This window comes from Thermomyces lanuginosus (assembly GCF_041956635.1).
Source record: "Thermomyces lanuginosus strain ATCC 200065 unplaced genomic scaffold VTN49scaffold_31, whole genome shotgun sequence".
In the NCBI taxonomy this organism is placed as follows: domain Eukaryota; kingdom Fungi; phylum Ascomycota; class Eurotiomycetes; order Eurotiales; family Trichocomaceae; genus Thermomyces; species Thermomyces lanuginosus.
In genome coordinates, this window is record NW_027192365.1 from 556,834 (window position 1) to 577,495 (window position 20,662).

Here is a 20,662-nt window from a genome sequence, read left to right on the forward strand (position 1 = left end):
AAAGCATCCAGATTATTAAACGGCCGTCTGGGGACCGTCAGTAGAAGGACTGGCGAATGTGAAAAGGGACCGGTTTCGCGAGGTCGCCCACACTGTCGTTACCTTGGGTAACGCCTTTGGGCTTTTGCGCTTCCAGGCGGTTTTTACAGCGGATGGACACTTTCAAAAGAGGGGCGTTCACTGAGTTCTGAGGTTCATGAACTTCGGTAAGTAACACTCTGTGAGTGCTGCTCACCAAACCAGAGGTTATGATTTCACGGAAGCGATCTGCAGTCTAAGAAATTGTTTATATCTCGTCACACCAGAGGAGTGGTTCCTGGCAGCTTTCCAAGCGAGTGTGAAGCTTGGGATTGGCTTTAATTTTCCGCAACTTCGGTGTGGTTACAAGATCTAGTAATTTACGTTAAATATGCTGACAGTAAATACAAAAACATGCCCATTCATTGGCTGACATTCTCGAGCACGCAAAAATGACACTGCAAAAACCCTAGTTTGGTTAATTACTCCGCATTCGTACGAGAAGAGAAATTTCCCGTCGCAATTTAGGAACGAAAGATGAGCAGCACACTCGACAGAGTCCTCTTGGCCCTTGGCTTGTGCTCTGTGAAGAGCTATGAAGTTGCCCTAGCTGTGAATAAAACTACGAGTATGTTACAAGGTTGCGATAGCCTTCTCTCATCATGAAAACCACAAGGCACGCCAAACTTCTTCGACTCGACAAGCTCCATGACTCCATCGACCTCTTTATTTTCACTGCCGCTGCCCTCATGGCAGCAGCCAGAGACTGTCCGGGTTTCCAAATACAGTCGGAAACGACGCACAGGATCGAGCGAAGGGGAGGACTGGGATTTGAGTGACGATAATATCAACAGCACTGATATTGAAGATGGCCCGTTTCGCAGCTCCTCTTTGATTCTGTCTCCTGAGGAAGCCCATCAATACCGCATTGCGGGGCTTCCCTTTGACCAGGAGCTGCCAGCTGGCAATTTCCCTCACGCAGCGGCACCGACGGACGTGAGCCGGAAGTCGGATACCGCGGCAAAAGCCGTGGTCGGCAAACTCGCGAGCCTCGACCCGCCAGTATTCCTACCAGAGTCGCCTGCACATGGTCGGAATCTTCGTCTTCGTCATCTCGCCGTGTTGACGGCCGTGCTGCACCGTTCTCTTCTACAGGGTGACTATCTACGAGCCGGTCGCGCTTGGGGACTCATTCTCCGCGAGGAGTTCGCTGGCCGTTCTATCGATGTCCGCCAGGGAGACCGATGGGGCATTGGGGCAGAGATCCTCCTTCGTCAACACGGCCGTAGTGATTCATCAAACTCTTTATTCAGCCGACAGGGGTTCGATGCTGCCAAACATTATTACGAGCGGCTCATTATTCAATTTCCGTATCGAAAGGCTTTCCCAGACACCTCGGTCAGCTCTTTACATTTCTATCCGGCAATGTTCGGGCTCTGGATTTACGTTGTACAGGAGGAAAGCAATGCAGCCCGGGACGTCATCTTGGAGGAGGATGATCGCTCGGTTCAAGATTACATGGAAGAGGACGCCATGAGTGTTTCTGAAAATTCTCCAGGGTCATCCTCGCGAGCTGCTCGCGTTGCTGCCGTCCGGGCGAAAGAGCTAGCTGATGCACAGGAAATTGCTACCCGCATGGATGAAATCATGGTCTCTCCACCATATTCAGATAGTCCAGAACTCTTGCGGCTGCGCGGCATGGTGTCCTTGTGGATTGGCGACCTCTATGTATCATCCATACCACATACCGAAGAGGATTCCGATATTGAAGATGAGGACGGTACAATGCTCATTGAAGAGAGACCAGAGGTTCGGATTGCGAGACAAGAGAAGCTCTTAGCCCAGGAAAAGCGGAATATAGAGCTGCAGAAGTCGGAGGAACTCTTCAAAAAAGCGGAGCTACGGCGCCGAAGTAGGAGGCATTCTGCGGCTGCTCCGACAAACTGAGCATGCGCCTCCGTCTTTTTATCCTTACCATACCAAGTGAACAACTGGCATCAACGCGGTCATGAAGATGGCCATTCTGTATCGTATCGTATTACATCTATGAATATCATTTAAGATAGATTTGGGGCGGCTCCCACCATGCCGATCTGTGGATAATCAGCTCAAAAATGGGTAACGGGATTCAGGTAGCCCCGGAGGCCCAATGCTTCTTTCTGAACTCTGTTCCGTGATCAAGGAGTGGCCACGGCTTTCTCGTTGCTCGAGGCCTGCGCATGCAACTGGACCGAACAAACCCGAACTGCATCGCAATTGACATGTCACATTTAAAAGTCAAGCGGCAGATAATCGGAAGCTTGAGCGATAGTAAAAATGAAACCCTGCGCAAACATGATCTGGTCCGACTGGCGCCGCGAGAGAAACTGTCAACTGGCCAAGCTCCGATAAGATAAGCATGTCGAAGGCGCCAGGTCCGGGGTAAAGACCAAATGCAGCTAACCGTGTTTGGTTAGCGGTCAGCGCTTCGATCCAACGGCTTTGCCGATAGGATCGTGCACTAATCCGCTTTTGAACGAATAGAGCCTGAGGCAGCAAATGGCATGTCGAGAAGATCCCGCTAAAAACAGAGCTTTAGGCGTGAAGATCAAGCCCAAACAAACAAACAATATGTGACCTTCCCTGCGAGGATATTGTCATCTTGCTAACCCTGAGCTCGTTCAGTACTTGTCAATCGAGTCCCAGGATGCCATCATGGGGGTGACCGACTATGTCCATGCCCGAGATGGCGATCCCCGTCCCTTTGGCAGTTCGGACAATGAGAACCGCATCTTTGGGCATCCGTCCCGATTCGTGAACCCATTCACCGCTCATTTACCACAGCAACAAGGCGACGCGGGCGATCAGGAGAGGCATAGGAGTGTTTTTGACACAGATGTAGAGGGAATCGATGACTCTACCATCACCGTAACGAGCGCTGCGGAGACCGAGGACCAGCAGCGAGAGCTGGCATCTGGGTTCGCCAGGCAGCGCTTCTCGCACAACTGGCAAGAGAGTCCAACATCTGATTATTCAGAAGATGATAACAGACGCGTGGGGTATAGTCCGCGGCCAGAAAGACACCGTTTGCAAAGTCCGTACGTGCCTGCCAATGGGAATTATGGCGGAGGGCAGACAAGAGTCAACTGGAGGATGCCGGCCCGGGCATACCAGCCTCTCGAGTACGGCGGCAATGATCAAAGAGAGGAACGACCTCCCTCTCGTCACAGCCCCGAGAATAGCATGAGTCACGACATGCCGCGGACGGCGCCAGGGTCGTATCGCAGGGGGCACAAGGCATCGCAAAGTTTGGCAACGACGCCCCAGAACCGCTTCAACTTTAGAAACGAGCGGCCGTATGAGCGACTCATCCAGCAGTCGCCCACTCACGGGGCTAAAACATCAGGGTCACAGCGCACACCACAGAACTCAGGGACCACACCTCTCGATAAAGAGCGCTTGCGCAGGAAGTATTCGTCGCCACCGCGCTATATGAACAGATCGGTCGATAATAGGAAGTCCCTGGACAGTACAGACGACGACAGCTTCTCAGGAACGACCACCACGACGGATGCGCTGGGCCCCGAGCCCTCAGAGGCGGATACGGCCGAGCAACCAGCACGAAGGTCTGTGGAAACAGACTATCCTCCGGAAATCCTCGCACGAATTCCTTATTCGGAACTCGACAACGAGCCATTTGATCTCGACCCTGCATCACCATCATTATCCTCGCCCCCTATATCCGGAACATCTGCAGCATCCATTTCTCAACATCCGTCCCCAACTCGGCCTCTCCGGACGCGGATTCCTGTCCGAAGATCATCCCCACGCACATCTCCCGCAACCAAAACGCAGCAGACTGCGACCCCTAAACAGCAGTCTCAGCAAGGGAGCCGCCAACTATCTCAAGCAGAGAGCAGGATATCGTTCCTCCTGCAGAGCAGCGAATCCGACCAGCGCGCTTACCTCTCCTCCCTCCCGCTACAGGAGTGGGAATCTGTTGGCGATGAGATCATCGCTGAGCTCGGTACCATGCTGACCAAGATCAAGGAGGCGCGGCAGGCCCGGCGCCGCACCGCCGCCGTGTTCGAAGCGGAGATCAGGCGGCGGCATGAGGAATCGGAGGAGCAGAAGAGGGATATTGAGCAAAAGATGTGGGAGTTGAGAGAGGGTGGGATGGGGGTGCTGAGGAAGAGTGGGAGGGAATCTTTCTCCGCATGAGTTCAACAAGCATTGAATCCTTTGCATTTGGTTTGTGTGATAGAGCGAGGGTCTGGCGTGGGGTTTGTTCGCTTCTATTACTTATGCATGGGATGGCACATTTATCGTCATCGCGATTTTATACACGTATATATATTGGGGTCATATCTTGGATCTCCTGTGAATGAGCATCATGATGCCAGTGTGCATGGCAATTGTATCATACATCTGAAATACCAAAAATCATCTTTAACTCTTAGTTACGAAAATTACTCATCACAATCCATGGAAATTGACAGTTCCAATTTTGCCGTTCATAGAGCCTCCAACGCCGTGCCGTCAAAAATCCAGCCGCATGGCAATTGATTCAATATCCAAATTCTATCTAGGCACTCCTCCCGTTGCAGACAGAACCGCTGTCGCCAGCCTCTTGTACTCCTCCAGCAACTCTGCAACCTCACCGAGGCGTAGATCCTGCGCATCCTTGACCTCCAAGAATCGCTTCAGTGGAGGGGGGAATTGCTGCAGTGCCGCCGTCGCAGTGGGGCCCCCAGCTGATTGTCCCGCTGCTGGGGAGGCATTACCGGTGGCGGGAGTTTCGGCCGCGCTGCGGCCGAAGCCCCGGATCATGCCTGGGATGTGATTCAGAGGGTTGATCGCGCTGCCGAGATTTCGCATAGAGTCCAGCGGTGTGCTGCCGGGGCTGGGTGAGAAGAGTGCGCTGGCTGTTACGCTGGGGCTTGGTGTGGAGTTGGTGCGGGACGGCTGCAGGCCTCGCTGGTTGGGAGGTCGCGCATCACTGCTATTGGGGCTACGCCGACCGTCCGCCGCTGATGATTGACGGCGTGATGATGGTTGGAATGTTGCCGAGCGACCCGGTTGTTGCTGCTCTCCTGCGGTACTCTCGGCCACGGACGAGTCTTCGCTTCCGGCTTCCGTATCCCGAGCCGCAGAAGGGGCCGTGACCAGGCGTCGGGCTTCATCGAGAGTCTTCGGAACGATGGACCGATCTTGGCCCGCTCGGGCAGTCTGCAACTCCTTCAGACGACCAAAGAGAAAATTGAAGCTGTTGTCTAGCGTGGTGCTGATGTTCTTCAGCCCCTGATCCGCCGTACTCCGGACAACGTCATTAGCTGCACCTAGCACTCTAGCTGGAGGCTGGAAAAGGTTGCTCAGCCTTCGTTGTTGGCTGCTGGCGGTCGACAACTGAGCTTTTGGAGTGTTGGGTGATGGGTCCTGGCTAGGTTTGGACAATTCCGCAGCCGCGGATGCCGAGGTCACAGTCGGAGCGGGCGATTCCTCTGTTGGACGTTCGGTACTTGGCATCGTGGTGGCATTGAGAAGCCGTGGTTGTCCGTCCGCTGGAACCTCGGAGCTGAGACTCGAGAGATCCACATTCTCCAGGAACGTGATTGCTGCTTCAAGGTTCGTCAAACAATATGCTGCCTCCCCGTCGATTTTGTTGGCGGATCGGAACCGCTGTATAAATACAAGGTTGCTGATCACGTTGAGGCCGTCAATGGGAGATGTTATCAAGGTGTAGATTAGCGTGGGCAAAATCTCATCCGCTGAAGAAGAAGAAGGGAGAAGAATGGTTAACGTGTCGACAATTGCCTTGTGCGCTGCGATGAGATGCTGCAGTTTGCCAAGCGGATATCGTTCGTCGTTCATCTTAAACAAGCTTTCAGAAGCTAGGGCGAGCTTATCTCGGACAGCCTTTTCAACTTCATCGTTCGCTGCAGGAATCTCGATGCCCAAATCCCTCATTCCAATACCCAGGACTGACAGTGCGGCGGTCTTGGAGCGTAACTTTTCGTCGCGAACTTCATCTAAAGTACTCTTGTGTCGCCAGATCTTGTCATACACCTTTTCACAAACCCGTCGTTCTACAGCCTCCTCTAATGCAACTTTTTTGTATGCTAGCTGCTTTCGCGCCTTTCGTCGTTCCGTCACTTCTGACGCCGTTAGCATCTGCTGCGTCGGCCCCTCCCGTCCAGTCCTTCCATCTTTCAGGCTAGTCCTCCTGGGTTTCTGAGGGGAGCTGTCCCGGTTGATGCGAGAAGCCAGAGTGGAGATATGGGTTGCAATATGTGAATCTGCGCGAACATAGAAGTCTTGAAATAGTCTGCATATTCGATCCATCGAGGGGGGAACTGAGTGAACTCGGGCGGTCAACGAGTCGATGAATCTGATTTCTCATACTTGTCAGGTCTGCTCAGATGATATTTTGACAAACTGTACCTATCGGTCAAGCTGGTCAACTCGATTGGCAACTCATCCGGCACCTCCTCTGCCTGAATTCGGTGCGCCTTCTCTGAATAGTCTGGAGCATCGACATCGGACGGGTCACCCTTCTCGAAAAAGTCCGGCTGCTGATCATTATCTTCGTAATCGATGTTAACTTGCAAACCATCTGGGCCTGTAGCACCTAACGGATCCGTGTCGGCTTTAGATGTGCTCCTGGCAAATGGGTTCACACCCGAAGTTTCCAATCTTGAGAACGACCGCGTTGGCCGAAGCCTGTTGTCCGCAGACTCAGGGCCGGCTGTAGACGACATAACTCTCTAAGCGTATTCGAGAGAAGAGATGAACTAAGGAGGTGCCATGTGATGGCCTTGTCAGCTGGAATGGACGTTCCAAGACATATATGGTACGAATCACAGTAGTAGTACGGTCACTCGCGTGGACAAGGCTATTGCGAGTTCATAGCAAAACTAATAGCTGTGCTCATGGCACTCTGAAACCTTCTCCCGAGACCCTGACCCCTGTGTAGTCAGCGAGCCATGTTTGGCTGTCCTAAAATGCATCGACTTTGCCGTTGCGGGTCGGAGCAGGGGTGACGCTATCTCCGCTGAAGTGTCTCAAGGTTCACGTGATGACTAGAGCACGTGATAATTCATGATCGACATTCACGTGATTCAATGATAATCGTCCGGATGGAGACGACGATCTAATCACGAGCGCGGATGCCGATAAGCAGTCAGGCCGCCGTTAAGTCATCTCGTCCGATCCGCCCTCTGGATGTCTGCCAAATCTCTGAGTCCGTATTCATGATGGCTGGTCGATATCAACGATCCATGAGTTTTCGATCCCTTCCAGAAGTTGTCACAAGCGTCCTATTGGCTCTATCTGCAGCATTTCCACACCAGGCCGAGGCGGTCAGATTGCCATCTTGGAACGGGCCGAACGAGATCCCAATCGTACCTCCCTATATTCCACATGAGGGCGATTCCAACCCCGTGGACGCCTTGCAGACGTTCGTGAGTATTTCTCATGTTCGATAGGCCTCATTTCGTGGCTGACGTCGATGAGACTCTGCGCCATATCCATCTCCGAGGGACTTATCAGTTTCCCGACCTCCACGTCAAGTATGATGTGACACCTGATGCGAAATTGTGGATTGTGTCGGAGGAGACTGGTCTTCGGGAACCTGTTTCAGAAATTCCGAAGAACCTCTCTGCATCATCACGGACAATACCGATTCAGAGGTTGAAAGACCGACGTCCGACTGTGATTGAAGCTCATCTTGCCCATGCCCGATCATCAGGGGCTCCTCCCGTTCTCTCCGCATCAGAATGGTCGCTGGACGAAGTTGTTGGTCCAAATGTAGAAGATAAGAACACTGTGTTGTCGTTGGCGCAGATGGCTGCGAATGATTATATCAAAGAGCCATGGAGTGACGAGTGGCAGATCATTAGCGGACCATTCAACTACTCTTCCAGTTTTGGATGGCAGGACGATGGTTTACGTGGTCACATCTATGCCGATGAGAATAACTCCACAGTGATCATCTCGATTAAAGGGACATCGGCAGCCTTGTTCGATGGGGCGGAGACCACAACAAACGACAAACTCAACGACAACTTGTATTTCAGCTGCTGTTGTGGGCAGGGTGGGTCATTCCTCGTGAAGCAGGCTTGCGACTGTGCCACAGGAACGTACACGGGCAATCTGACGTGCATTATCGAGGAGATGCTCTCAGAGAATCGGTACTATCGAGCAGCGATCGATCTCTACAAGAACGTGACTGCACAATATCCGAATTCCGACGTTTGGTTGACTGGCCATTCGCTGGGTGGTGCGATGAGTGCACTCCTCGGACATACGTTTGGACTGCCCACGGTTACTTTTGAGGCCATTCCAGACGCACTCCCTGCATCTCGGTTGGGCCTGCCTGCACCACCGGGCCATGATCCGCGACGACCCCAGTCGCGAGAATTCACCGGTGTTTATCATATCGGTCACACGGCTGACCCGGTGTACATTGGAACGTGCAACGGGGCCACATCACCTTGTACTTGGTATGGCTACGCGCTGGAATCGTCGTGCCATACGGGATTGATGTGCGTCTATGACACGGTGGAGGACAAGGGCTGGCGAGTCGGGATCGGGACGCACCGTATTTTGAGCGTGATCAAGGACGTGCTGGAGGCTTACGATTCCGTCCCACCATGCCTGCCGGAGAAAGAGTGTGTAGACTGCGAGCTGTGGAAGTTCTTCCGGAGCAACGGCTCGGAGATTACGACATCGCCTGGAACCACCATCACTACCAAGACGACCACACAGACAACCACGACGTCCACGTGCAAAACTCCTGGTTGGTGGGGATGCTTGGACGAGACGACCACCACCGGCTCGACCTCGCCGACGACATCGACCACCAGCACGTGCAAGACTCCGGGGTGGTTTGGTTGCAAAGATCCAACAACGACGACCACGGTATCTGGGCCGTCGCCCACTGTGACAATCACAGCTCCTCCTTCCTCCACGACCTCAACCTGCAAGACACCCGGCTGGTTCTGGTGCCTCGATCCAACATCGACGACATCCACTACGGCCACCTGTGAGACGCCTGGGTTCTTCTGGGGTTGTTGGGACACGGCTTCCGCTCAGGCGCAGGTCATCACTCCAGCTCCTGAGTTCCCTTGACCGCATGGCTTTGTGCTTTTTTACTTACTTGGGTGTTTACGGTCTTGTTTTGGATTTCGGGCTTCGATTTGATGGTTACTATTTTATTGGTTTAATATTGGCGACTTGGGGAGTTTTTGGGTCATACACTGCATGGCGGTGACTGCCGAGTAGATACTATCATATACATGCATTTTTTGGAGTGAGAATCATGAGATTTGATAATCCGAATTGTTCTTGGATTTCTCCTAGTGATTGTTATGCAGCGATTGAATTGGACGGATCTCAGCAGGCGTTGCAGGGTGGAGAGGGAAAGCAGTCGGAGCAAGTACAATGAGGGGATGGCGAATGCGGAGAGTCCTTAGCCAGTTGGCGCTGGCCTTGAGCGGAGCAACGTTGTTGCTTTAAATATCGTCATGCCACCCAACATTGCCGCGATCTCATTCAAGTCATCTCCTCTATTTCGTTCGGACGAGTATTTCTGCCATGTTCTCAATTAGGAAGGTCGATCCGGGCAATGGCGTTGATCTGTCCCGCACGGCGGCTTCCGCCAAGCGGTGATTAGATAAGCCGCGGTGATACGTTTCGTCTTTTCCATCCCAACAGAATTTTCGGTCCCTAATACTGGGACGGTGTACGAGTGGCGTTTGGGCTTTTGGAATGTCCCTGTGACAACATCGGAGTGCTCTGTACAAGAAATTGGCCGACAATACTTCATTAAGCCGTCGAGGTGAAGAGGTTACAACACGACAGCCATGCGGGCATTCCAAGGTATGTATGCAATGGTTGATGAGGGTTGAACCGTCTGCAATTACCCATGCCGTTGATGGGACGGGCGGTATTGCGAGCCAATGGCTTTTCGTTGATTGACGATTACACTCGGCGAGATTCATTCTCGAAGCTAGGGGTGATCGATGGGGCTATGTAAGCTTGCATGCTTGTTTTACCGTTGACCACAATATGGGGAGCATGCTGTCCTCTTTCCCGGGAAATGCCTATGGCAGTGTCGTTGGCAGCAGAGAGTCTATAGAACAGAACAATTTTTCGATTGAACAGAACGGTTATCTTTACCTCCTAAAGCAGCGTTGTGTTGAAGGTAACCACTGTACTTGTATGTAATTCCAATGTTTCATGGACGTATTCAAAATCAGCGGTCTCCAATTGGAGAAGAGAACATCCACTGTGCGGGGTAGACAGTGGACACCAGCTAGTCCCAGTGTGGAGAATGATGGGCCCATGGAGCTCCCTTCGCTCCGTCTGCAGGATTTGTGAAGCCTGATATAAACATCATCGGTGTCTGCTGCGTTCTCCGCTCGGCTCTTCTTCTCAGTATTTCGCGAATCTATTGTCCCAAGTGACACCCTACCATCGTCACCGACTGCCTCGTGCCACCATGGGTGCTGACGACAACAACAAAAACAACAGTACGCCTCCTCATTGCAACGTAAATAGATGCCTTGGCTGATTGAGACCGATAGAGACCTACCGCTACAACGAGACTCCGGTCTACACCACCTCCAATGGGTGCCCGGTATGTTTTAATTGGCCAAAGGAGTGCATGCATCTAGACTCACAACCCCAGGTGTTTGACCCGGAGTCCTCCCAGCGCGTGGGCCCCAATGGCCCGCTGCTGCTGCAGGATTTCCACCTAATCGACCTTTTGGCGCACTTTGATCGCGAACGCATTCCCGAGCGAGTCGTTCATGCCAAGGGTGCCGGAGCATATGGCGAATTCGAAGTCACAGATGATATCAGCGACATTGTTAGTGGTCTTTGTCAGAGGGACGTAGGATGCCAGTGCTGACGGTCGGACAGACGGTTATCGATATGCTCCGCGGCGTCGGCAAGAAGACGAAGATGATGGCTCGATTTTCAACCGTTGGCGGTGAAAAAGGGTCTGCGGATAGTGCTCGGGATCCGCGCGGGTTCGCGCTCAAGTTCTACACGGAGGAAGGCAACTGGGATTGGGTCTTCAACAACACCCCGGTGTTCTTCCTGCGCGAACCCAGCAAGTTCCCGCTGTTCATCCACACTCAGAAGCGGAATCCGCAGACCAACCTCAAGGATGCTACCATGTTCTGGGACTACCTGTCGACGCACCAGGAATCGGCGCATCAGGTGATGCACCTGTTCAGCGACCGTGGGACGCCGTATTCGTATCGCCATATGAACGGCTACTCGGGTCACACCTACAAGTGGATCAAGCCTGACGGCGGCTTTAACTATGTCCAGATTCATTGCAAGACGGACCAGGGCAACAAAACGCTCACCAACGAGCAGGCCACGGAGCTTGCCGCGACAAACCCGGACTGGCACACGCAAGACCTCTTTGAGGCCATTGAACGGGGTGAATACCCGTCCTGGACATGCTACGTCCAGGTGCTCAGCCCGGAGCAGGCGGAGAAGTTCCGCTGGAACATCTTCGACCTGACCAAGGTGTGGCCACAGAAAGAAGTTCCGCTGCGCCGCTTTGGCCGCTTCACACTCAACAAGAACCCGCAGAACTACTTCGCCGAGATCGAGCAGGCTGCATTCTCGCCATCGCATATGGTGCCCGGCGTTGAGCCATCAGCGGACCCGGTGCTGCAGTCTCGTCTCTTTTCGTACCCAGACACCCACCGGCACCGCCTGGGCGTCAACTACCAGCAGATTCCGGTCAACTGCCCGCTGCGCGCGTTCAACCCATACCAGCGGGACGGCGCGATGACCGTCAATGGCAACTACGGCGCCAACCCGAACTACCCATCGAGTTTCCGCAAACTCGAGTACAAGAGAGTCCCGACGTCGGACGACCACGAGAAGTGGGTGGGCTCGGTCGTGACGCGGTCGCTACCTGTCACGGACGAGGATTTTGTGCAGCCCAACTGGCTGTGGCAGGTCTTGGGCCGTCAGCCGGGCCAGCAGGAGAACTTTGTCAAGAACGTGTCAGTTCACTTGTGCAATGCGCATGAGGATGTCCGCAAGCGGACCTACGGCATGTTCTATCGCATTAACAAGGATCTGGGTGCGCGAATTGAGAAGGCCACCGAGGCTTTGGCGCACAAGGAGAAGGCTCGCCTATAATGGCATGTAATCATAGATTGTCCAAGCTTAATCCGCGATGTTCTCAATGAACAAAGCCTTGCAGAGTGGAATGAAAGCTACTTGACTGCTTCCACTTAGGGTATATAGGTCACGTGATAATCATGAAGTCCCTCTGTCGCGAGTGCGATCGATGGGAAATCCAGCATCTGGAGCGCTTGGATTATAAAAATGGGTCGAAACTATCATAGCTTTGAAGTCTCCGTACAATTCTAGACTGATAGATACGCTCTATCCTCCAGAATATACGCCACCCTTTGTTTATCATCATCAGAGTGAATTTAGGAAGCAAGTACCGCTTCACTCTCCCCCCCTCTTTTGAATCCTCTCCACTTCACGCTTCTCCTCCTCTTCCTCTTCCCCTGACGACTCTTCACCGCTTATATATTCACGAATATTTCTCCCAACATTACTTGCCGTGTTGCCCAGACTCTGCGTCACCCCGGACACCGTCTGGCCCATTCCCTCGGCGGCATCGCCGACGGTTCGGCCCAGGTTGCTGACTATGCCGCCGACGGTTTCCGTTGTGCCGCTAACGGTGCGGCTGAGGGTTTCGGTTGTTCCGCTGATTATTCCTTCTGGTCAGAAAGTTAGTGCTCGGTTGATTTGGGGAAGAGGGTGGATATAGTGGGAAAAGGTGTCCAGTACTGCTTTCTCCTGGCATTTTCTTTTTTGTGGATTTTCGAGAGATTGTTGAGCTAATGGGGCTTGGTATTATGCTTATGGTTATGGGCTTAGAGGCGAAGAGAGGTAGTAGTTTTATACGGTGTTGCCGCTCTGATATCATAGCGTTGGGTTGTGATGATATCATCGGATAATCGGACAAGCTCATCCAATTCACGTATACCTACACAGTCCATGACAGAGTGTCATTATTTTGAATTGGTAAACTGCAAGACATTTGTTTTATTCATTGGACCACTCGGGCTTCTTCTTCTCCGCAAATGCGTTCATGCCTGTCTTCGTTAGTTCTAAGACAATCCTCGGTGGAAGGACCAAATAAACTTACCAATCTTTTGATCCTTGCTGCCAAACAACCCATGGAACAGCCGCCGCTCAAAGTCCACACCTTCCTTCAACGCCAATTCCTGACTCTTATTCACAACCTCTTTAGCCGCGGTCACCGCAACACGACTGTATCCTGCAATTGTCTCGGCCGTACTCAACGCCTCCGCGAGCACTTCCTCCTTCCCGCCCTCAACAACTTTCGCCGCCACACCCCATTCACCGGCCTCCTTGCCGCTGAAGTTCTTCCCCGTCAGGATCAGCTCCATTGCCTTGCTCTTCCCTACGGCTCGGGTCAGGCGCTGCGACCCGCCAGCACCCGGGATGACGCCGAGCTTGATCTCTGGCTGTCCGAATGTGGCGTTGGCCGTGCAGTAAATAATGTCGCACATGAGCGCCAGTTCGCAGCCGCCACCAAGAGCGTAGCCCGAAACCGCAGCGATTACAGGCTTGCGAATGTTGTTGGCAAGATGCGACCAGGGCGCAATGAAATTGTTGGAGTAGGCGTAGGAGAAGCTCATGGGTGCCATTTCCTTGATATCGGCACCAGCTGCGACATTTAGCATGCATGACGCTGACAGTCGTGCTGTAAAAACTAACCCGCAAAAGCCTTCTCACTGCCGGTGATAACAATAGCGCCAATGTCCTTGTCGGAATCGTACTTGCTCAGCGCATCGTTGAGTTCTGTGAAGAGCGCGCTGGACAACGCATTCAGGGCCTTGGGCCTATTCAGCGTGACTAGTAAGGGTCAATTATGGTTACACGTGTACTAATAGAAAATCCTTACTCAGTCCGACGCCAGGCTTCGGCGTCTCTGTCAGAATGTGCTCGTATGATGCGGGCGACGTCGAGGAGAATGTCCGCGACGGTCGGGACAGGTATGATGTCAGCGTCCGCGAAGTGCGAGACGCGACCAGCCGCGAGCAGCGAGACGACAGCATTGGGGATGTGCTATCTATAAGAGAAGCCCAAATCGACTGAACAATTGTCGGACTCTGAGCACAATATAGGCCAGGACAATGGTGACTAGACGACGAGATACGACACCTGTTGCTGGCACACATGCTCCGCCATGAATTGCCGAGGGACCGAGCCTAACCGCAGATATTGTTTGCACTGTTTGCATGTTTCAATCTAACCGAGTTTGGTTAGCTCGATCTCTGCTGCCCAGCCACGAAATTCCGATTACGTGACCCTGTGGCTTGTGTGGGCCTGCCTACAGGACACTTTTCGCATTCAGCTCAGGAACGATCTCCTGGCAGTTTTGAAGATTGCTGAGATTCGACGACTTGAGCAGCTTACTAGGGGCTGAATCTTCACCAATTGAGACCGCAGTTGCTACCATAGCTTTCGGCAAGAAATTCCACGCGCAGGACCGTCAGCCTTTGTTTCCTGCGGAGCCGCAACGCACACAGCACTTCAGCTATCACCATGGACGCTCCTGAGCCGGAGCAGACCCCGTTCACCGCTTTCACGGCACAGACCTCGAGACTCGCGAGGGTGAGAGAAATCGATCATTAGCGAGGAGGGAGAAACGTCCGCTGACATCACACGTCAGTTATACCAAACATATCTCGACAAATCCGTCCCATATACCTTGTACCGATGGCTAGGCGTCGCAGGGTTGCTCGCGATATTCTTCTTGCGAATCATTCTGGCCCAGGGGTGGTATATTGGTATGCCATTTCCCGAACAGACACTGCGCTGTCATTTGTATAGGAACTGACATGGATTTATAGTGGCATACACCCTGGGAATCTACCTTCTTAACCTCTTTCTCGCCTTCCTACAACCCAAATTCGACCCGTCCCTGACGCAAGACGAAGGCCTGGAAGACGGTGAGGGTGCATCGACGCTGCCCACCAAACAAGACGACGAGTTCCGGCCGTTTGTGCGCCGGTTGCCTGAGTTCAAGTTCTGGCACGCGGCCACCCGCGCAACGCTCATTGCGTTTTTCTGCACGTTTTTCGACTTCTTTGATATTCCGGTCTTTTGGCCGGTGTTGGTTATGTACTGGCTGATTCTGTTTGTGTTGACGAGTATGTTTCCCGTTTTCTGTCATATTTCCGGGCCGGGACAAAGGACGCTGACCAATTGCGATAGTGCGACGGCAGATTCAACATATGATCAAGTACCGCTACGTTCCGTTTTCGATCGGCAAGGCCCGATACGGGCGCTCGTGAGGAGGGAGCCTAATCAATGGGCTACTGTTCCGTTATATTTTCATCTCTTTCTTAATGACAAGCCTTTTTTTTTTTTTCCAGCCACTCTTGGAACAGACACGTCGCCGTTTTCGAACGCTGTCACGTACATTTTCTTTTGGAATCCAGCTGGCTTTTTAAACCTGTTACTACCTTGTTAATTTTGAGTCGCTGACGCCGTAGCGCGAAGCATGAATTGTTTGCGATTCTGCTTAGAGAAATGAGTTTATGTATGTATCTGCTCAAGTATGTACAAATAAATCAATGACTCATTTAAGCCAACCACCATGTCGATATAAGAAAGCAGACATGCAGCTCATCAAACTCATTCATTGACGCCATCATCAAACTCATACGCCCAGGGCAGAAAATCATGAAAAGAGTTAAATAGCAAGCTCATCCATATCAAGACTCTGCGTGCGCTGCATCTTTGGCCGACCGTTCTCTTCCCCGTCGATTTCCGAGGTTTTTGTGATCAGCCATGTAGAGGCATACATATTGACACTTTTTGTCGAGGCATTAGTATCGTTTTGTTGATTTTTTCTGATTATACTCACCGGTCGATACAGCTCCCCGGAGTTCTCGCGCCTACCCGTCGGGGGTCGAAACCGTTCTCGCTAAAATCCTTGATGTACCATGGCTCGATACTCGCGGAGCGGAGGAGCACGCGCCCGCCGAGCTTGAGTGCCCGGTTGAGCGTGCGAACTTGCCGCGAGGCAGCATCAGAGGATGGATCGAACCAGTCCATTGAATCCATAATCTAATTCAAACAAGTTAGCATCCGGTCGCGATGATGGTGCAAAATTTGATATTGTCGATGATTGGGGCCGTACCACTGCGATAGTTAGGGTTCTTGGGGTGATCCGTGCGATGACCTCGTCAAGGCCGTCCGTGTGGATCCGCAGACCATCGAATGCGCCCGGAGCGGACAACTTGTCGTGTGCTTTGGGCGTGAGATACGTTGGGTGGCAGCTGTTCGCGGGCGTCAGTGAATCCTGGAATTTGTCAAAGCATTGATCTTCTGCTTTGCTTACCGCCGTGAGAATCTCCCCTGGAGACACAGGTAGTAAAAGTAGTTGTCGGTACTCATCAACGTCTCCTTCGCGACCGGATCGAGCGTGTTCACAACATACTCCCAGATTGCCTGGCCGCTGACGTCCTTCTTCTGCTTGATGCCACCGCTGACACCTTTGCGCCTGAGGAAGTCCTCGATGATCATGTTCCGTTGCGTATACGGAACTCCAGCGGCTCTCCAGGTAAACCATTCTGTCTTGACGATCGTCCAGTGCAGAAGCTTGCTGAGAAGGACGCGGCGAAGCTTGGGCCACAACTTCCGTTGCTCCTTGAGCGTGGGCGCCTCGCAGAAACGACGAGTAGTGTTAGTCAGGCCATTGAACCAGAGGAGATAGCGGACCAGCTTGATAGCCAAACGGGAGCCGCCAGTTTCGTACAGACCCCTGCTAGACTTCGACGTGAAAACATGCGTATGCTCAAGCCAGAACTGGAAAGCTTGGCTGGAGAGATGGGGACTGAGTTTTGTGAGCAAGAGTTCTCGGAACTGCGGGTGCTTTCCTTCACCGAAGATCTTCCAGATATCCTTGTACCCCAGGGCAGAAAATGCTGCAACCTTGAGTTCCAGAAGATGGTTTTGGTTTGGATTCAAGTCCACGGCGTGAATCCGCCTTGGGCTTTTCTGCAGGTAGTCGAGGATGTTATCTCCAGCACTCGTGATGGCCAGAATGACATCGTTACTGTTGATATTCAGCAGCTCATGGTCGACTCGAGGATCCTCCCAATTAAAAGCATAAATGTATTCGTTTTTGAACTGCGTATGCTTGGGAAGCAGATCATTGTAGTAGATCCGGTAATGGTGATTCTGGTAGAAAGCTGATGGCAATGGCAGATTAGAGCTCAAATTCACAATGGCCGACTCGTATGCTTTAGATCGAACTTCTGGCGTGGCCTTTTCTGCTGCGTCATTCATGGCCTTGCGGTGGTGAACGGCGGACAGATAAGGTGACTCGGTGTAAGCAGCGTTCAGTTTCTCAATATCGGACATCTCGGACGCAAAGTCCTTTTGGCAGCCGAGGAAAATGTAGTAAGGAATACCACCCATCAGATAATTCCGCTCGCTGGCAGAGATGATCGTTCCAAACTTGTATTCGAGGTAATCTCTGCGATCAGCCTCCAGATTCACCCGGTCGAAGTCGAACCACGTCCGCCAGAACACTCGGCCGAGCCAGTTCACATGGCGGTTGAATGCTCCGCCAGTGTAGTTACGGTGGGAGACGTCGACAATGTTTTGTACTGTTTCCTATCAATGCTGGTTCACTCGATATGGGCTTGGTAGAATCAGCGTACCGTAAAAATCGCACACTCCAATAATCCCGGTCGATTTTAGGAGCCTAGTCATGGAATCTACCACGCTGTAGTAGTCTAATAGCGATATCGTTAGTTTACAGAGAACGGTCAGCATAACTAAAATAGAGTATCATACCCGGTATCATCGAAAGACTATAGCTCATCGTCACCAGGTCTGCATAGCCGTCGCCATCCCCAGCCTTTGGTAGGCGGAATTCGCGCGCATCCTGGCACACAACGGAGACGTTCTTCCATCCGAGGCGCTCGAAGCGCTTGCGAGCGACTTCCAAGAGCGAAGGAGAGAGGTCAACCAAGTATACGTGCGAGAAGAAGGATTCTACTGGCACGAATTGATTCATGGCCTCAATATTGTAGCCAGTGCCACCGCCAATCTATGTCTATTAGCTCATGTGGAGTCACGTACTGCCCAGAACTCCTACATCGACCCAAATTGGCTGCGAGAGACCATGCTTAGACATGCGATACTTGAGCTGCGCCGCTACGAGCCCAAGCATGTCCTCGCGGCCACGAAGCAGTCGCTTCCGGGTGGTATCATACACGCTTGCCTTGCATGTTGTCAGCTGCGTACACAGACCAACTTGCTCCACACATACCTGGCTGCGGTAGAAGCTCTCCAGAGAGTGTTGCTGATTCAATGAACCGTCCCGAGGTTTCTCATACGGCTTCAAGAAGCTTGCATAGGCAAATCGTGCATACGATAATAATGTGTCCCCGAATGGGGTTTTCGGTTTGTGCAGTGAGAACGCCAGCGCGGAAACGACGATGGCGCACACGAACAACGCCACCACAGTCATTGCCGTGTACAACGAGCCAAAGACCTGAATACCAACGATCGAGTGGAGGACATCGACTACAGTCATGATGTCGTCGGCGCCTATGCGGTGTGAAAACGGAGCGATGTCGCCAGCGCCATGGTCAATGGGAGCCGGTCCCTTGATATAGATGTCCTCCAAGCTGTATTATTTCCTTGATCCACCGTTCCATGCAGCCAAAGCTTCATATCGACCTCGCGCTTCATGTCCTATCACAGCTACACATGCATGCCGCTTTCCACCGAAACGGGCACCATGGCCCCGCGGCCACAATCGAGAATCCATCACGCAGCAGACAGATTCTCATGTACCACGGATACTTTGTTTAGTTATCAAGTCAGAGAGCACATTCACGCCCATGTGCAGTCGTGCTTTGGTTGAGCTTTCTGGATGCAGCCAATCAGATTCGGTTTTGCCGACACGATGCGAACATGGGTCTCATCGCTGGCGGTTCTCTACGGACGCTTGAAAATAAGGCCAATATTTTAGCAACCTGGTATTGAAGATCCTCCGACCAAACACTCGCATGATTCAGCCGTTTGAGTGGCGAAGGCCAAGTCTGCAAAAGAATCACATCGTTCGTTGTGGTGATTGAGGATCAACTGGTTTGATGAGGTGCCGGAGACCATCCGCAGAACCCAGAGGCCAGACAGGCGTTCCTGAAAGCTTGGCAGAACAGTATCCTATACTTATTTTGGCAAAAATTCCACAGATAACGGCCGTATCTCCTGGTGCCCTAAACCATATCAGTTACTTTTAGGATGGCTGCCGTACCCGCTCTTCACCTCCTACAGAACGGAGGGAAAGAGACCACTAGAAGTTCGATCACAGCGGTATCATATCCATTCTTCATTTTTAATTGTAGCTCGAAAAGACCTGGATTTGCGTGGATTAAGCCCAACCCCGTTTACGCATCGTGCTTCACTGTTGACTAACCGTTCAGGAATGCTTCCGAACTGTATCGCTCGATCACGCATCTGCAGTCTGCTCTTCGGCCAGCGACAGCGGCCCAAGTCTTCAATGCTGTGTCCCTTGGAGCGATCTTCTATGATATTCCGTACTGAATAAGCGACGAGGGGCACAAACGCGAAATGGAGCACGTTAAAGCCCAGTCTTGCCCAGTACCAACGGCTCCATCCGAGGTACCTCAGCAGCGGCTGGTCGGTCAGCAGATTTGCAGACGAGCTCACTGTGAAGGAATCGAGACCAATGAAAATGAAAATGCCTCCGTCAAATGACTTGCGGGAATATTGAGGTAGCATTGCGTCGCTGTGCTTCTTGTACCGGGGCGCAGGAAGAGGGAATAGAGCCAGTGCTGGTCCTAAGTGTATCAGAGAGAAGTCGTGGTGGCGACCAAGGGCGTGACGCGCATGAGTTTCATTAAATCATAGAAAAGTCCCGAGGCCATGATGATGGTTTCGCACTGTTGGCTTAGAAAACTGCGATGGAGTCGCAGGACGAGCGTCGAATCTTTGGAGGAATGCAGCCCAGGGAACTAGATATTTGAGGAGTCTAACAACTGGTTACAAAGCAGTGCTTTGTAGGGAACGAGATTGAACAGGGCCGTTGTCAAGGACAAGGATCAAAGTCCGACATTTGCCGAACGCGCAAATCGAATCATCGATGTATATGGGATTCCGTATCGGACTATCCGGACATGTGCTTGCCGCGATGGTTTGATGACAACAAACCTGGACGTGGTACCTCTGGCAGTCTAGGGACTCTAGCGTTAATAGAGTCGCCAAATACTCGGAGACTAGCTTTGAAATTAGCGAAACTCGACTTCCGTGAGAAGAAGGCAGTCTTCAGACGACAATTCACAAGTAAATATGTCATGCTGTCCTATATTGCTCGATCCAATCCAAATCATCTAGGCATTAGTAGTCAAAGAGTAGGCTCGCTTTCCCGGTGCTCCATGAAACAAGCATTAAACAAACTTAAGCCAGAAACACTCTACATGATAGAAAACAATTAAATCATGAGCATCAAGTGCATCAATGTAAGCGGCCGGTGATCAGAAAAGTACCCGAGATTATCAGCACTATTATATAACGGGAAATCCTCCATGTCATGATC

General features: G+C 52.1%; 9 protein-coding genes across 9 annotated transcripts; 5 read left to right on the top strand and 4 right to left on the bottom strand.

Annotated features, from left to right (window-relative positions):
• Nucleotides 1-726: 726 nt before the first annotated feature.
• VTN49DRAFT_4227 (uncharacterized protein) lies at nucleotides 727-1,965 on the top strand (the record flags this gene model as incomplete). Its single annotated transcript, XM_069412150.1, has 1 exon — nucleotides 727-1,965. The coding sequence occupies one exon, from the start codon at nucleotides 727-729 to the stop codon at nucleotides 1,963-1,965; it is 1,239 nt and encodes a 412-aa protein (XP_069267422.1).
• Nucleotides 1,966-2,712: 747 nt separating this feature from the next.
• Nucleotides 2,713-4,218, top strand: VTN49DRAFT_4228 (uncharacterized protein; the record flags this gene model as incomplete). Its single annotated transcript, XM_069412151.1, has 1 exon — nucleotides 2,713-4,218. The coding sequence occupies one exon, from the start codon at nucleotides 2,713-2,715 to the stop codon at nucleotides 4,216-4,218; it is 1,506 nt and encodes a 501-aa protein (XP_069267423.1).
• A 360-nt stretch (nucleotides 4,219-4,578) lies between these two features.
• On the bottom strand, nucleotides 4,579-6,755 carry VTN49DRAFT_4229 (uncharacterized protein; the record flags this gene model as incomplete). The annotated part of the gene is made up of 2 exons (XM_069412152.1): nucleotides 4,579-6,385; nucleotides 6,439-6,755. The coding sequence occupies 2 exons, from the start codon at nucleotides 6,753-6,755 to the stop codon at nucleotides 4,579-4,581; spliced, it is 2,124 nt and encodes a 707-aa protein (XP_069267424.1).
• Nucleotides 6,756-7,163: 408 nt separating this feature from the next.
• Nucleotides 7,164-9,126, top strand: VTN49DRAFT_4230 (uncharacterized protein; the record flags this gene model as incomplete). Its single annotated transcript, XM_069412154.1, has 2 exons — nucleotides 7,164-7,457; nucleotides 7,510-9,126. The coding sequence occupies 2 exons, from the start codon at nucleotides 7,164-7,166 to the stop codon at nucleotides 9,124-9,126; spliced, it is 1,911 nt and encodes a 636-aa protein (XP_069267425.1).
• Nucleotides 9,127-10,498: 1,372 nt separating this feature from the next.
• Nucleotides 10,499-12,168, top strand: VTN49DRAFT_4231 (uncharacterized protein; the record flags this gene model as incomplete). Its single annotated transcript, XM_069412155.1, has 4 exons — nucleotides 10,499-10,529; nucleotides 10,584-10,636; nucleotides 10,688-10,867; nucleotides 10,921-12,168. 4 exons carry the CDS (start codon nucleotides 10,499-10,501, stop codon nucleotides 12,166-12,168), a joined length of 1,512 nt encoding a protein of 503 aa, XP_069267426.1.
• A 27-nt stretch (nucleotides 12,169-12,195) lies between these two features.
• Nucleotides 12,196-12,850, bottom strand: VTN49DRAFT_4232 (uncharacterized protein; the record flags this gene model as incomplete). Its single annotated transcript, XM_069412156.1, has 3 exons — nucleotides 12,196-12,245; nucleotides 12,600-12,764; nucleotides 12,835-12,850. 3 exons carry the CDS (start codon nucleotides 12,848-12,850, stop codon nucleotides 12,196-12,198), a joined length of 231 nt encoding a protein of 76 aa, XP_069267427.1.
• A 242-nt stretch (nucleotides 12,851-13,092) lies between these two features.
• VTN49DRAFT_4233 (uncharacterized protein) lies at nucleotides 13,093-14,132 on the bottom strand (the record flags this gene model as incomplete). The annotated part of the gene is made up of 4 exons (XM_069412157.1): nucleotides 13,093-13,142; nucleotides 13,196-13,741; nucleotides 13,792-13,929; nucleotides 13,979-14,132. 4 exons carry the CDS (start codon nucleotides 14,130-14,132, stop codon nucleotides 13,093-13,095), a joined length of 888 nt encoding a protein of 295 aa, XP_069267428.1.
• A 490-nt stretch (nucleotides 14,133-14,622) lies between these two features.
• VTN49DRAFT_4234 (uncharacterized protein) lies at nucleotides 14,623-15,374 on the top strand (the record flags this gene model as incomplete). Its single annotated transcript, XM_069412158.1, has 4 exons — nucleotides 14,623-14,691; nucleotides 14,750-14,867; nucleotides 14,931-15,230; nucleotides 15,295-15,374. 4 exons carry the CDS (start codon nucleotides 14,623-14,625, stop codon nucleotides 15,372-15,374), a joined length of 567 nt encoding a protein of 188 aa, XP_069267429.1.
• Nucleotides 15,375-15,775: 401 nt separating this feature from the next.
• Nucleotides 15,776-18,634, bottom strand: VTN49DRAFT_4235 (uncharacterized protein; the record flags this gene model as incomplete). The annotated part of the gene is made up of 8 exons (XM_069412159.1): nucleotides 15,776-15,896; nucleotides 15,950-16,152; nucleotides 16,226-16,364; nucleotides 16,427-17,699; nucleotides 17,754-17,828; nucleotides 17,890-18,145; nucleotides 18,194-18,319; nucleotides 18,368-18,634. 8 exons carry the CDS (start codon nucleotides 18,632-18,634, stop codon nucleotides 15,776-15,778), a joined length of 2,460 nt encoding a protein of 819 aa, XP_069267430.1.
• Nucleotides 18,635-20,662: the final 2,028 nt, after the last annotated feature.